Source organism: Nicrophorus vespilloides, unplaced genomic scaffold (genome assembly GCF_001412225.1).
Source record: "Nicrophorus vespilloides isolate i.1.1-1 unplaced genomic scaffold, Nicve_v1.0, whole genome shotgun sequence".
NCBI lineage: Eukaryota > Metazoa > Arthropoda > Insecta > Coleoptera > Silphidae > Nicrophorus > Nicrophorus vespilloides.
In genome coordinates, this window is record NW_017098881.1 from 184,339 (window position 1) to 202,075 (window position 17,737).

General features: G+C 31.9%; 1 protein-coding gene across 3 annotated transcripts in view; it reads right to left on the reverse strand.

Annotated features, from left to right (window-relative positions):
- The window catches only part of LOC108563405 (supervillin), a 52,892-nt gene that overhangs the window by 13,774 nt on the left and 21,381 nt on the right, over positions 1 to 17,737 (reverse strand). For 2 of the 3 annotated variants that reach the window (XM_017922065.1, XM_017922066.1), the window contains 5 exons: positions 15,884 to 17,444; positions 14,743 to 15,074; positions 14,548 to 14,676; positions 14,207 to 14,422; positions 13,805 to 14,132 (listed from right to left, as the gene is read on the reverse strand). In XM_017922065.1, the coding sequence (XP_017777554.1) occupies positions 13,805 to 14,132; positions 14,207 to 14,422; positions 14,548 to 14,676; positions 14,743 to 15,074; positions 15,884 to 17,444 (2,566 nt within the window). The remainder of the gene's footprint in view (positions 1 to 13,804; positions 14,133 to 14,206; positions 14,423 to 14,547; positions 14,677 to 14,742; positions 15,075 to 15,883; positions 17,445 to 17,737) is intronic. The other variant, XM_017922067.1, reaches the window with a different exon arrangement.

The following is a 17,737-nucleotide window of genomic DNA, read 5'->3' on the forward strand; positions in this document are numbered from 1 at the left end:
AGAACTAAAAAATGTTTCTCTACGTCTAACAAATAATTAGTTTGCAAAGCATATAGTACATCATTTCAAGGTCATTACAATGTTATACTTATTAAATAGAGAATTAACCATAATAATTGTTTTTATGCACAATTGAAATCTGATGACGTCCAATCATTCGAACCAGAATATCCAAAAATTGAACTGCCAACAATTCTATTGTTTTCAGAGAAAAGAAACACAATTAATGAACAAAATGCATTACGTAATTAATTTTCAAAGCATATAGTATGTTTCAAGGTCTTCACAATGATATATTTATTGTGGCTCAAAGAATAAATAATTATTGATAGAAAATATAAATGTGATTATATCCAATTATTGGAATGTAATATTTTTAATACTATTATTCATTAACTATATATTTTTTTTGAAATCTATTACGTTTGGATCAAGCGTGGAAAGTTGGTGCGAAAAAAAAGAAATGCTATTGATCTGACTATTCCGCGAACCTTAGAAATGATAACACAAAGCAGGAGCTGTTTGATCAATAATTTTCTTGGAACATTATCTTCCATTTGGGTCATAGTCCTTTTGAAATGCATTGATTTTCAGATGGAAAATAAGAAATAATTATGTATTTGACATTCAAAAGAAAGTAAATTTCCTTTAAAAAATGGAACACGAAATTAATCATTAACATTAGAGATTAAAATAGAAACGGCTTCAAGACCTAAAGGGCGTCATATTATATGGATGTCTTTAAATATGAATATGCAGGGTTGAAGAACCTAAAGGTCGAGGAATAGGCCACGTCCTTGAATGTTATTAATTTTTATATACAAAATTCAATAAATGTATTTTACATGTTAATGCGTGTAATTTAATGAAGGAGTAGTGTTCCTGATAATGCTAATAATTAATTCTAATCAGTAATGTATATGACAAATTATGTTTTAGGACTGTTCGTGTTTACTTTTATTCATGCAATATAAATGGAAACATATATTTTTTTCCAAGAAAATTCTCATTGAACAGTAACCTAAATATTTAATATACTTCGTGGAAAATTATTGATCAAACGTTTGTCTTGCCTGATATTTTATTCCATTGGGATGTATTTTTACATCAAGACATGTTGAATAAATAATTAACGAAGTCTTGTCTCCAAATGATCAAACTAATTTAGCATATAAATTATTACTTGGGTGAGTAAATTGCATTTATAATGCACAATGCTCGTGATCAATGTATCATTCATATAGAAAACTTCATAACATACATATACACTATTAATACTTGTATCAATACTGAAAACATTAAAATCCATATCACAATTGGGAACAGAAGGCAATACAATATGTATTGTTAGCAAAGTCAATAACCCAGGCTCTGACGCAATGTTTGTATTTAGATAATAGAGATTATTTCAATCGATATTTAAATGAAATTTCTACTACATTGGGAAAAATGATGCACTTTTGACAGTGAGTATAATAAATGTGAATGAATAATAAACAAAATATTTATTATTTCAATATTACGCACAAGTAAAAGCAAATATTCCTTACAATCAATACAATCAATATGAAAAGTGAGTCAAAAGAACAAAAAAAACTATTATTTTATTGTTTAATAATAACACAATTATATGACATGATAATAACAAATATTTTTTAATGCTACTTGTAGGTAGTAAATAATTATAAAAACTAGTTTAATTGTTTGTTATGTTATTATAATTGATCTCTATAATTTATGACTAAAAACTATTCAATTTTGACTCTTACATTATAATTTCAATGTCAGGTATTTTTTTTCTCATTAAATAATATAATATTTATTAATTACAAAAATATTTTTTTTATCGTTTGTTACCTTACGACGAAGATAATAAAATAGATGTTACATATATGAAATTTTAATGTTCATTTAAAAAAGTTGAACTTCTAGATTACGAATTTGATCTTTAAACTAATAAGTAAACACTGTAATATTCTGAAATGTAGCAATTGTGGAAGCTAATATGAGATAAAATATTATATTTATAATGTAAATATCTGCTGAATCTTAATGTTTCTTATTAAAATCAATAAATAATAATTATAAGCAGAAAATATTTATTATACACTTCTGCAGAATCTCTTAAATCAATAACGAATGCGGAAAACTTCAAATATACATGACTGACCTTCTCATAGTTTCAGTTTTTTCACGACAACGGAAGAAAACGTAAAGTTCATTAAAAAATAAAGTTGTTGATAAGATTAGATTACTCTTCGCTAAGGAAGTAAGAATTCGAAACAAACAAAAAACACCACAATAAAAAGAAAAGAGAGTAAACTTGCCTAGGTGTTTTCGGCAACTGGAGTCGTTCGACTGTGTCCCTTTAAATTTTAAAAATCCCAGACAGGAAGACGAAGGTGGAGGATTGACAACGGGCAAAAAGGGCAAGGTATAATGGTCTATTGAATGGTGAAGACCTTCAGCGAATGCATGTACGTTATTTGTTGTCCGATGTGCAGCTGGCCCGATGATAGGTAACAACTGAATAATGTGGTGCTGCCGTTCGTTCTGATCCGCAGCAGTTACTCAAACGCGCACTCAGCAAAGGCCGGACCACAACTGAACAGAGAGCCTCGACTGAGTGTGGTGTATGTGTATGTATGAGCCTCGAGTGAGTCAAGCAAGCGTAGCCACGGCTAATCCTCTCCTGTTTCTCTACCACCATATCCATCCGCAACAAACCATCGGATCTCCTCTGCTTGTAGGTAGGTAGGTAGGATGCATGCATTCAGGAGGAGAGTAGGTGCACTACAGCTCGTTAAAAGAAAAGAAGTGCATTTAATCACCGGCACGTAACATTCGTACAAGTGCGACTCTTGCAGAGAGGAGGCAAGGTTACTTACCACTACCTCATGATTGATTGTTGCGATGATAAATATTTATTTAAGCCGAACGACGCAGGTTTTGCGTGCCTGTAGGTAGACGCCGACTTAGACTAATAGATAACTCATTTGCAGATTAGGATAATGCCTTGCGGACGTCGAACAACAAAATAAAACCAAACTCCAACGGACTTTTCCGCAATCAATCACATATAGTAATTTAAAAGGCGTTGATAAACCCTGCTGGTCTTCGACGATAAAGTGTTTGCTAAACGTAAATACAGACTAGTTGATAATTTATTTGGCACCAATCGTTCAACCATCTTAATAATTGTCTATCTGTATATTTGTCAACATGTATTCCATACATCGCTTCAGTATTTTTCATATGCCTATACCTATTTTTCACATTCATATATAACTTCAGCTAGAAATTAAATTGTGTCTTGTATAATAAATTTATTTCTATCATTTGTTTTATTTATAGAAACATAAATCTTATCTATACCAGTAGAATAACAGAAAATCTACATCTTCTTTAAATATTTTTTTTTTCTAATGACCATTATTATGAGATGCGTATGCCTATCATATAAGTCAAATTATTTGAAGAAAATAACTAAAATACCATAAAATATAGATAAAAATAAGTCAAATTATTCCAAATTTATAACCACAACCAGAAATCTCTCGATAATTCTTTGATCGAAAGGACCTATACAAATATACTTATCTAATAATTTCAATATATTTTTGTATCATGTAGCCATCTCTTTTAATTTAATATATTCTTTCTGTATCCACTTTCATTCGTTTATAATAAAACATTTCTATGTTACAGATGAATATCAGATGCGTAGAGGATCAATATTTTATCTATATATACCAAAAATAACATCACGATAATACTTTGAAAAAAATATAAATATGAAATCAAAACTAATCTCCATATAATATTTGGATAACATTAATTGATGCATACAAATTAAATGGATCAAATATGTGTTTAATTCATTTTCTATATATGTAATTGTAGCCCGAACATTTAAAAGCATAAGTACAGACACATATTAAGACGAGTGATTAAGAAAATGTTGATTTATCTGTATAAAACTTGATTATATATGAAAAATATACGTCTACTTTTGAAGCTAATATATTCAGTTCAGTTAATTAAATCATTTATGAAGTAAACATCATTAAATCTATTAATGGATGATCTATTTCCATATGATATAGATTTATCAACTAGCAATTAAAAAAGTTGGAACTAAATCTAACTAATTTATTAATTAAAACCGTTATTTCAATAATTAATGATTTTAAAATCTACACTATAATTTACACATTTTATACCACTTTTCATGACGTTCACTCATTGCAATAAAATGTGTTGCAATTGATTTTTTAATCGTATTTAATTAAGTATTTATAAAATGACATATAAATAGATAATTAATTAAACAATCTAAAATCATTTCGTTTTAATAATCTGTATATTTTGTGCTATATTTATTTTGTCAGTTTCTTCACTTCATTCACTGAAGATTGGACACATTTGTATTCAGTATAAATGAATGTCATACGTAATCGGTTTATTGCATAAGAGATAAAAAGTGAGAAATAAAGCGCATCCGCCGGTTATCAAATGCGAGCGGACAGATGCGAGGAACGTTGTTAATAAGCAGTTTACGTTTCTTGACATCTTAGTGAATCATACGTTCTTTCAGGGGTTTACAAGAGTACACAACATACGCTTTGGATGCGTCACGAGAAACGGAAGTCAAGTAAAACAATTGCAGAGCAGGTTTCAATTGAAGTCGGATTAAATGGACTAGTTTCATTCAAATGTGAATCAAAGTGCGATTAGCATTCACGTCATGCGGTGGTAGTATTTATACTGGGCATCACATCACACCCTTTAGACCAGTCACCGAAGTAAATCACTTTAACCTTTACATCTTTGAATGATTTCATAAGCACTTCAACTTTTATTGTACAAAACAAATGCTTTTTTACAGCAAGATAAACTTACAATTTAAAGACAAACGCGTATTTCCATTTGAAACACAGAAAATCGGAAATGTAAGATTATTTAACTATTATAAGTATGTTGAAATTTAAAAGTTTATTTTTATATATTCGAGTTGAACGTATTTTAGAGCATAAAGTAATCTAAAATTTAATCAACTAAAATAGCCATGAATAAAATATTCAAAGAATGGAAGAAAGTTACAATATATATGATGAAATCACTAAGTTTTTTTTTAATACGTAATTGTAAGAAGATAGAAGAAATTGTGATAAGATTTGATAAAATATCTTTCGTTTTACCATAAATTATTCAGTCCGGTTTGAAAATTACAAAAGAAACTAAATTTAAGTTGAGTAAAATACAAATAAATTCTTAGTTCATCGCTTAGTTTAGTTGTAAACATTTCTGTATCCAAAACTAATAAAATTTCTGAGGAAACTAGCAATAGATTGATCTAGTTTTTGATAGTTTAAACTTTAAAGAAAACAGTAATTTTATCAACAAAAAATATGTATATACATTTTTGAAGTACAAGTAGGGCGGAAACGCTTTTGGTCAATAGACCGTTGCAATGTTTCATGTGATTCTTTTATCAATTTGAATATATATAATATTTAATCAAACCATAAATAAAATATAACATGAGAAGAGATGAAAACTTTAAATTTGTTCCAGTTAAAGATTTGCTCCAGATTTTTTTGATCTGAAGAAAACAGTTATAATTATTTGATCGACGAAAGTCTACCACGCTTTGACTCCCATTTCATGATCAATTTGTTCACGATCAGAGAGGCATAGCGAATCCAGTTTCAGATATTTCCACGTTCTGCTTCTCCGCGATTTTGTACAGTATTATTTGTTACTTATTTTCTTTCTTCCTGTACATCCAAGAACTTGTTTATCACTTTTTTCCAGGCAATTCCATAGTAGATCTATCTCTCTCATACTCTTTGTTCATTTCTCTTATTGTCTCGCAATCTCCGAACGTTTAAAATTATATAGAAAATCGATTAGATGGATCGCATCCGACAAACGGATCCAAAGTCAGGCACGGTTCACACTAAATAAATCACACGACACGGAAATACTTGGGATTGCATTTTCAAAGCTCAGCAAGAAATGATGGGAATAGAGTGAACAGCAAGAACAACAATAAAAAAAAGGTTGAAAGAAAAAAAAAGAGTACTAGATGCATTATTTTTCCGAGGCGGAAACGCGCCAGGGTGGATGATGGAGCAAACACAGCATGTAATAACATCGAACATATGTTCGATTTAGCAGGCGTATTTTCAAACGATAAATTCTATACCAATTATTATTATATTTTTCATTGTTATCTTATCACAAAAGCCAACAAACGGACGCCGCTTATTAAATATAGCACATTCGATGTCATTCAACGAAGTTTACATAATTACGCTTTTGTATAACATTTTTTTTATACGACAATAACGAAAAAATAAACTTTATTTTTTTCTTGATATACAATGTAATTATTGTTTCAAACTCATTAAATAATTAGATCATTAAGAAAACAACATATGTTAATATTTGACTCATATACTATGGGAATAATCGTAAAATCATATCAATTTTTCCATTTTTTTTAAATTATTAATTTTAATTTATTATTTTGTTATAATATTGTCATTATTTACAAATATGGTTTTGATGTATTAACAATTTTTTATCCAAAACAAATATTGAAAATGAATTTATTATAAAACTGTTTTTATTGGAGATGTATTCTAGTTTATATATCTTTTTGATAAGTTTACTTTTCAATATTTTATAAGAAATTATGTGATAACTTCAAGTTTTCCTATTCCATGCAAAATTAATTTGAATAAGATTAAGAGGACATAAATCTTAACAAAATATTGAAAAATACCAGTATTTCTGCCTTCAAAAATAAATTAAGAATAAATAAACTAATTATACATAAATGTATGTATATTGTTGTTAGTTATGAAATGTAATACTTTACAACGTTTTTAACGTAACTATGGAATCTTCTATAAAAAGAAGAAGAAAATAACTATACTAATGAACACAAGAGAGATCAACAGAATAGTGCATTGCCTTTATTATCCCATTTATAACACATTAATTTCTATTGATGTTGCCACAACCTACTCAATTTAATCCGACTTGTCAAATTAACGAAGACGTATAGTAAAATAATTAAGGAAGTCTTAAAATTTGATAACATTCTCAGAAAATTTCACCACACTTCATTGTTATCTACAATTGATTTACACGAACTAACTTTTTTAAATAAAAATATGAAAAAAAAACATATTTTTCTTACACAAACATTGATAATGTTCTTTATCAACAAAAAAAAGAACTATTTATTATTTTAACGTGTTGATAAGTCGACAACATAAATAATTACTGCGCATGGAAATGTGAAGAGTTTAATAGAATACACGTGAAGCTTGTATTGTATCCATTGAATAGTCCACTGATTTATGATTACTGAGAGCCTTACGAAAGAGGGGAACTCAAGTTCCCTATAAAACGTCAATCCAGTCAACAATCACCAATAATTGTTTGAAATAATCATAGGCCATTGTGAGAAGTAAATAAAAGTTTTGCAATTCAAAAAAAATACTGTTTAAAAAAATGGTTATGCGATACTTTCTAAAACAAGCACGATCTTCCTAATCTCGAATTTCTAATACGGAATCATTTTCTACTCGATTTTTCCCTAATTAAGAGAAAATACAAGCAAAAATACGCGGAGAAAGATGATTGATGCAAACGTAATAATGAATTGTATATTTTCGATTATTGTTAATTTGCGAAATGGAAATCGGATTGTTACGTTGAAACAGGTGCACGAAGAAATTTCCATGCGACAACAGAGGGATTGATGATTTGCGGTCTGCAGTAATAAATACCGTACAACGCTCGAGAAAAAAAAATTGAATGACAACAAATAATAAACAACAAACAACAACAAACGTGTGTTGTTGTATGGGAGAGAGATAAATGAACGCGAAGGCCGTTGTGCGGTTTGCATTCAATCAGATTTGAAAGTCGGAGGCATGTGCATATACACAAACCCCAATCTAATTACATATGCTATGTAATAACCATATTTTTTATACCCCTTCGCAAATGAATAGATTTAGAAATTCGTTTATTTTCGCAGATAAACTCTCGCTGCAATTCAAATTAGCTTCGAAGCAAATATGAATAGCTATTTAAGTAGGTGCTTAGATTGTTGATTTATACTTCTAAATCCTGTTTACTCGCCGTCAGGTTTAAATGAATATCAATGAACACATATGAAGTAAATCTGAAATACACCTACTATGCAATACTAATATTGTTAATAGTTTGCATATTGCAATAAATTTATACAAATCTATTTTTATCAATATGAATTTAAAGCCCAAATGTCACGATACATAAATTATACAACGCATTGTATATTGAATTATTCGTTTACAATCAAAAACAAAATATCAGAAAAGCGTGTTTGGAAGATAAACAGAGTAAATAAGGTTAGCTGTAAATACAAACACTTAAAAGCAACAACAATATTTTGGTTTATAACAATTAACCTTGTAATTAATTATTACAGAGCGACACAAAGAAAATGATAATAATTAAAAGTTTTATTCTATACATATTATATGATTTTTTAATTTTTTTTGCTTATATCTTTAGTTCAATTTTATATAACATATTTATTCCAAAAAAAAAATGTTTACAAAGAAACAAAACTTGAAATATTGAATGAAATTAAAACTTATAACTTATTAAAAAGCAATTAAATTAAACACCATACGATTATCAAATCAACTACAAAATTATTGAAGAATATCATTTATATATTAATTAATTGCGTAACAAAATTCACTGAAAACGCTTATATATAATAATTTAATTTTTTCAAACAGTAAAGATTTGTGGATTAAAAATATTTAAAAACTTAATATTAATTTGTTCAGAATATTTAATACATAATGGATAAAAATTATGTTTTAATTTATTTTGAACAAATACAAAATGTCAATTGTAATTATGATATTTAGTACAAATATCTGTGTTTATAATGAAACATTTTGTTCGGTAAAACGTTTTACTGCAATGGTAAATATAACGATTGGCATTGGCGGTGTTTATTTTTGATTACTATATTTGTAAAGGAATTTCTTTTTATGATATTTAAAATTCAGTCCGAGCTCCCGGTTTTCTTTTCTTCCTTAATTAGTATACTTAAACGATATGTTATTATTCGCACACGGTTCTTGTTTTTGTATTAATTTCCATGGTTTTAACAATAAGTAAAAGTATTGTTAATCAACATAGTTGAACAACCTCCAAAGATTCATATAAATATGCTTACAGTAAATAATAAAAATATATAAAAAAAACTATATCAATAAATTACTACACTAAGATTAATAAAATTTATTATATTAATACATTTTATGTATTTTCTAATCAATTAACTTTATTTATTACTTTTATCTATAATATTAACATGAGTTCTTTTATATATTTAACCTTATAAAAATGACTCATTAAAGTATGATTCAAATTAAATAAATGTGGTTTATAGAAATGGTGACCTTACATTTTAATTTTTTAATGCAAATGTGGTTTAATTTTGTTTGAACAATAGTATTTTTTATAATGCACAAATTGTTGAAAAATAGATAATCTCCACCCTCTAAAGTTTAATAGCCAGTTGTTAATTTAACTATTGCTTTTATAAATATAGACTAGATCACAATTAGTAAATTTATAAACAAAATTAATTCTAACAATAATCAATGACAGGACAAAAAGTATTAATTTATTCATCAAAACCATAAGACTAAATGTCTTCTACTAGATTTTTTTTATTATATATTAAAAAAATTACTTAATTATGATATTAAATTGCAAATGTGGCTGCAATACTTATTTTCTATTTTATTCTAGCAAGAAGTAAATCTTTACTCTATTCATACTAAAAATATACAAATAGCCAGCTGCTAAACGATTTTAGATTAGTAACGTATACATTGTGAAACGTATTTACGTGGAAATAAAAATAGAAATAATTAAGATTTTTCTGTATATAAACGTTTAATTAAATTGTTATTTAGATTAATTGAGAAGTAAGTTTACACGTTAAAATCTGGGCTTCGCGTGGCGCCAGATTACAAAAAAAGAAACGTTGGTGCGGGCGATAATAGGTTATTTTTTTCAAAAATAAATGTGTTGCAAGGCATTTCTTGCGGAGATAGTTTTGAATAATTTACGGGCAGCGCTCGGAACGCAAATGCAACAAACATTAACGATGGTACACGAAGAGCAGCAGGTAAACAAGAACAACCGCAGCAACAAGAAAACAAAAGCAAAATGAGAAGAACAAGATGAAGAAGAAGACTGGGAGGAGAGATCAGACTCATTATAACCTAACCCGAAGCGTGTAAAGCAGAACCTTAAAGAGATATCAAAACCCATCGCGCGGCGATTGCGAAGCATAAAGGAGGATTTATTAAAACCCATTTCGAAAACCAAACAAACTGCAAACAAATTAAAATCTCGTCTTCGTTCGTTTTGCACTCGGTGGATGAAAGAACCGGTGCGATCGTAATTGTGCTGCAAGGATTTTCATAAATGTGCTTCAGGTTATGGATGGATATGAGGAGCTAACGAACTGGATCGAAGCCTAATAATGATTTTGAGAGATGAGGATTTGGTATTGGTATTGCAAGGGCCGAAAATAAAATGCAATTTGGATCGGAGGTTTGTGTACTGCATTGGCCTGTTATTTGTGCTGTGGGTTGAACGAACTCCCTGGGTTCGATTAAAACGCAATGCAAACTGATCCAATCAATAAGTCCAATTGGAGACTATTTATAAAATCGAGACGCAACTGTTCCACAAGTTGACCCCTTCGAACATAATGGAGACCAAACTTATTCATTCGAGTGTTTATAATTAGACCGGTTAGGGAAAACACACAGTAAACCCAAATAAACAATCTACAAATGTTTCAATCGATAAACACGCATCGGATTGCACAGCGCTTGCAATCCTTTCAGAGCAACTTTGAAGCATTAGCAACATTGTGAATAAAACTGGGATTCATAACTTCATATCATAACATTTCATATCTAATAAAATCGTGGTATTATAATACAATGGTAAGATAACTGTGTGTTGGTATCTGAATTTGTAAGGTTCGCACATAACAGGCCATCGACCACATGGTTCTTCATCCGTGCAAATGTGTCGTGTATTAAAACACTTGACGCTTTAGCAAATTGTTTACGTTCTACTAGAGTGCCATTCCATTTATCCTGAGTTTGCAAAGATTGCTGATCACTCATCCAACCAGTATTTGCGAAATAATTAAATTAACTTTCATAATCTACTAAACATCTCTAAAAAGAAAATTTCAATTTTTGAAATAAGCAAATTACTATACTTATGTTTATAAATTATTTTTTTGGATCATAAATCCACAGTCCCAAATCGATAAATCTTTATTTTCGTTTAATTACAGCCACATTATATAGAAACCTAATTTTAATTATTGAAATTTTTACAAATATATACGAATGTTATAATTATTTTTGTTATATATAATTCTTACAATAAAGATTAATAATATAGAGAAATTATTCGTTTAATTATAAGATTTTGGATATTTTAAAAATTGCAATTAAAATGAAACAAATACTTAAATCAATATTGTCAGAATATCATTTAAAAAGTAGTTTATATAAATAAATAAGACATAATTGTTGTTTATAATTATAATATAATTAATAATTGTCTATTAGTGCGATACTACTGAAAGAGTCTTTATTTGGTAATGATTCCATTTTATGAGACATATATTAAATATAATTATAAAGATATTATTTATATATTGGATTTAGAATCAATTATAGAGATATTAAGGAAGAAATTTATAATTTCGTCTATTAAAGTGACGATTTTTTTTTAATAACAAATGTGAAACGATTCTCATACAGTGATTTCTTGTTAGGAAATGAAGCGAATTCGCAGAACTTTAGCAAAGATACGACTCTTCGAAATTCAAAAAATTATCAATAGGAATTGTTGCATTAACCTTGATTAAAATGTATGAGTGTGTGTGCTTGTGATGTGTGAACACGTTCGTGGCGTGCTGCACATCCGCATGCACACGTAAGGTTGAATGAAAGGAAGAATGAAATGTGGAAAGCCTCATCCAAACGGACGTGTCTCGAATTCGTCTTCCATTCAATCCGATTCAATTCCAATTTCAATTATAATCGTTGAAGGGCCTTAATTAACCGCGACACGGAAAAGTGGTACGCGCGTCAACTGTCCATTTACATTTACTTACCCGACGAGCAAGAGCTTGAGCCCAAAAAAGGACATATAAACACATGCAATGTACTCGATCGTCGGGAAAGACGGAGAGAGACGCCAAAGGCAACAGTAAAAGTTAATCATAAGGAATAACCGTACCTCGTCGATCATTAAAACTGTAAAACTAATTAATACCAGGCCCTGTATCGATTTAGAAAAAAATAAACTAAATAAATATAAATCAATTAACTCTAAAAGGAATTACCCCTGCTACTCTTCCAATTAATAGTAAATCGTACTGACGTTCAAAAATTGATTCTCAAATTACTGCACGCCTCAAAATTTACAACTATCATCAATTATCATAATTAATTGAAGAGGAAGTTCATTATGCACATCGCAATTTACTCACTGCACCCAACATATTTTCGCATTATTATTATCGCTGCCTTTTCCCTCCGATTACAACAAACTATAAAAAATTCCAACTTTTCCCGTTTGCGCAAAAGTGAGTTGGTGTGTAAAGTGTTCTATACGCCGAAAGAAACAATAAATGGCAAAGTCGTGCCTGATTTGTCCCATTTGATGTGCGGCTTTAAATGTTATTTGCCATTAGGAAATTATGAAACTCATTTGAATGCGAACGTGACTAAACATCTTCATCGAGCCGTGTGTTTGCGAAAGAAAGTGTTATCGAACCTACTATTTCTTCTTTTTATTTTCATTTCGTTTCTTCCTCCAGAGTTTCCCACTTAGTCACACACCTTTAATTATACAGTATTATCACCGAGATAACGACCATCTAGAATGGAAATATGTGATTCAATGTCTTGCCACTATGCGACTACCGGTGGTTATAATATGTTATTATACAACTGTTCGTATGTGAGCTAATGTTTGTTTTAATTTACATACATGTGGCATAATATTATGTCTCGAAATTCTTCAAATCAATATTTAGTTTTCACTTTAAAAATAATCTTTGTTTAAGTAGCCACAACCATATTTATTCTATTATTGCGTTCAATCCTTCAATAATAGCATTGTTTCCATACATTTTAGACTATAATTAAAATAGGTATGTTGCGCACAATCATTAATCATTTCAATTAAAGTATTGAATTTTTTTATTAAAAAATAGTCTTTGTTTTAATAATTTTTACTGAAAGACGACCTATTACGACCATAGGTTGCTCTTTGCATCCAATTTATTGGATATTTCTATAATTGTATTGTTTCCATAAAATGTTAGGATACAATTGAGATCATTAATCTGTGCTTATAATAACACAATTAAGCAATAATGCCTTGAAATAAATGTATTATTTTGCAAAACTCTAATTCTATATTTACGTATATCTATTGCAACTGTAATTACAGCATTCAACGTTCGATTGATTATTTATCCATGTGCGATGGTTGTGCAACAAAACCACTTTCATTGCATCATCTTCGAAATGACGTAACAAAAATAATTACAATGAAAAGCCATGTTCCACCTTACAATTACGATGTACTAACAGTACAATATTGCTTTCGATTTCTAAGAATAAGCGGATTGTAAGAAAGATGAAAAGAATCCTACCTTAATTGGCGCCTCTTCAGCATGGCTTCCCTGCCGATGATGCTTTGTATCTCTTTGCCTCCCGAAGACTCGTCGGAACTGGAGTACTTCTTCAGCAGGTTTATTTTAAAATCGCCCGGCCTATTCTCCGTATCCGTATCATCGGAGTCGTTGGAGGATATGCCTTCATCGTAGGTGAAATCTGGAACGGCTGCGGCGCTCTCTGATTTCAGGATGGACTTGGGCTTCGGGTCGGAGTTCAACATCTTGTAAGGTGAAGGTGGAGGCGGTGACTTTGATCTATGCCTAGGTGACGCTTTCAATATTCCTTTACGATCGCTTTCAGAATCTAGAGCACGTCAATGAAGAAGTTAGTGATAGTCTTATTTTATATTAATGATTGTGGTTTCATGCAAAGCACACCTAAAGCGTAAGGACTTGGACTTCTTGTGTAATAGTCACAGTTTAGGGAAATCGCAGATTTCACTTCATCATAGGTAACAGGTTGCGTGATGAAGCGAGTGCGACGCTTCGGGCTCTCCAGCTTTACGGAGTCCAGCTCCTCCTGCTGCTTCTTGGTGAACAGCTTTATCCGCTCGGATAGGCTCAAGTTGCACGGATCTTCGTCGCTAGTGTCTTCTAACAAAGCATGCAATATCAAAAAAAAATAATATAGTAAACTAACATCGAATAGACTATAAGCATTATATCAAACGGCATTCCAACGGCAGCAGCAACAACATTTAAACAAAAAGAAAACAAACCTTTCTCCTCATCTTCGCGTTTGATCTTCGCAGCCTCTTGGACCTCATCCAGAGTAACGGGTTGAGTGGAATAACGACTAGTGGAAGACACGGTCGAGCGGTTTTTATACTTCTGAATACCAGCGTTAACTACAAGAACAAAAGCAATTTTTATATACAACTGCCATTGTATGTAAACATGCGGAAAATGCTCACCTTTGAGCAGCTTCATTTTCTTGGCCTCCTCGGCGATGGCCTTCATCTGCATCTCTAATTTCGGGATCACCTTCTTCGGTGACGTATCATCTTGCTCCAATTCCAATCCATCTCCCAATGACTGGAACGCCGAATCGGAAGACATCTTACCTACCCCGCTATCGGAACTAGTATTTGGCACAGAATTTGATAAATAACTGCTCAGTCTGTTTTCATTTTCCAAAGACGAAGTTAAATCCAAAAGAGACTGAACACTGTGGTTGTTACCCTGAGGGCTTGTCAACGTCAAACGCGGAAATTCTTCGCGCTGCGGACTCTGAACGTAGTTTAAACTGAAAAAAAAAACATATATATAAACTTGTTTACCTAGGTCATTTTTAAATCTACTTTTGGCACAGGTTGCAGCTTAGAAATAAATTATGCAAGTTTTATATTACTAGAATTTCCGCAGCAAGTTGTAAATATGGAAGACGATAAAGAGTGTTTTAAATAAAAAATATAAAATTTTCAGACCGTTTCGTGCGACTATCGTAACGCAACTGACTGCAAGCAATTTTCAACGCAAGAAATCTAAATTTAGACTGTTCGTTTTGGCAAGCCAACACAAATTGGAAAATCAGCTGAAATCCCAGAAAATCGAAGTGAAGAAAAAATATATAATAGAGAGGCACATCTGTACCATAATAAATATTTTATTTATATTTCATACGGTAAACGAACGCGAGTTAAAAAAAATGTATGTACAAAGTAACCCTGAATCTCAGAATTTTATAAATAAAAATGCGGAAACGCCGTCAAGGAAGAAAGAAAAAATATCCCGGCTTCAAGTATAATTTGTCCGAGAGGAGAAAAATAAGACTGGAGTTTCTATTTTGAGACATGAAAAGCTTTGATCCATTTATAGTTGAATAATTCACGAGAAAGAAAAAGTCTGTTTCGAATTAAGTTGCAGTTGAAATGAGATGCATGTTTAAAAGTCTTTTAATTAATAATCCATTGAAAGATTGTTTTTGAACTTATCTCTATGAATCAGAGAATTGACACTTTGAAAATAATTTCATTGCACACTGAAATTTATGATTATAATTATGTGTTTTGATAGGAGATGTCAGTAGAAATATATGTGATTTGTTCAATTTACCTGGCTTCGAATTCGTTGAATGTGATTGGTTGGGTCCTATATCTATTATCACTTTGACGCTTCAAACTTGATCTTTTCGGTATGGCACCAGTGGACTTCTCGAAACTCATGACCAATTCGGAGACGCTAATAACCCTCGGCCTGCTCAGATCGCGATCTCGATCTCTTGGTACGACCCCGTTCATGGTGAACTCAAGATCGGTGAGGGTCTGAGATCTGCGTCTGTCGTTCGTCCGCCACTCGCCCATTTCTCCGTTACTCGGTTCACCAAAGGACAACCTAGGCTTCAGAATGGGCTTCACTTCGCATTCGGAACATGAATCGTTCAGGTTTTGATTTGAGTTCGTGTCTTTCTGTTTCAAGATGGGCCTCTTGGGTTTCTCCTCGGAATCGTCCGTGTCCGTGCTAGACTTCTTCTTGAGGATAGGCTTCAGGTCATTATTGGCGTCACCGTTAGGGCAATCCTCCGAAAAGCTTTTCTTCTTTAAGATAGGTTTAACTGAATCTAAAATAATTTCCGCTCCCTCGGCGGCTGCTAGGATTACGGCAGTGGCTATGGAGACGTGGTGATGGGTACTTGATGATGAACCAGCACTGCTGGCTCCAGATCTCCGCTTAAGAATACTTTGTGGTGAATTTAAAGAGTTATCAAAATCGTCTTCGTTGCGCGAAGTCCTCCTCTTAAGTATACCCTGAATACCATCTGTTGAAACTCGAGTGATTTCTTCCAGTGATGATCTTCTCTTGGTTTTCAAAATAGAGCGTGCGTCCGATTTGCCAGCAACGTCCGGACTGCAGCTCCGATGCCTTAAGACTTGAGACTCATCTAAGCTGCGTCGCTTCTTAAGTATTCCTTGTTTACGATTAGTTGTTGCTGGCTCAATTACGTTCGGCGAAAAAGTGACAGGGGGCGTGACCAACGTTTTCGACTCCTCTTGTGACACTTTACGCTTCAGGATTGACACTGGTGGTGAGGGTGTCACCTCCTGTTCCTTCTTCTTTGCTGGTGGATCTCGTTTCGGAGATTCCTTACTTCTATTCGCTAAACGCTCGACTCTGGCCAACGTCTCCCTGGTCAGATTCGAGAGCTCTTCCATTCTTTTTGAAATTCGTGTACTCCTCGTCGATGAAGAGTCGTTGTTGTTTTGAGGCACTTGTTTTTGTTTTTTACTTATTTCGTCAGTCTTTCGTTTAATGTTTTCTTTGTTGGATTGTTTCATGTTTCCGTTGATTTCTTTGTCTGATGATGGTCGTTGTTTCAAAGGGCTCGATGTCACGACCCTCCTGGTTCTTGCGGTAACGTTGAATTTTGCTGCAATATCCTGATGAACAGTTGATGATGGCGCGGACGTGACCCCCTTTCGAGCATTTTCCATATGTATGCTAAGCTCCGACTTCCTGGGGATCGCCCTGAGGGTAGTGGCTGAGGCAGTGATCGGTGAAGACAGCGGCGACAGATTGGCAGTGAGACTAGCATCGCTCCTAGACGTCTGTTCATTGGAGTTAACTAACACTTCTGGAGGGAAGAAACGCCGGCGTCTTCTTCTGTTTTTGTTGTCGTCTGCGGAAAATAAATGTAAATAAATTAAACATCATTTTTCGCATCGGTTTAATCAAATACATTTTTAATGCTAACTTTGATCGAAATTCTCCAGACAGTCTGGCCCCGGTCGGCATGGTAACCGTCTGAGAGTTTCGGTTCGGGTATAATCATCAGGTGAATGGATGCTTTAAACAAACACAAAACGACGTCCCGACGCCACAACTATACACGCCCTCTTTCTCTCTCTTATTCTCAGACGTACATGCGACCAGACAAAGATGAGAAAATAAATAAATTGGGATGCAGGACAG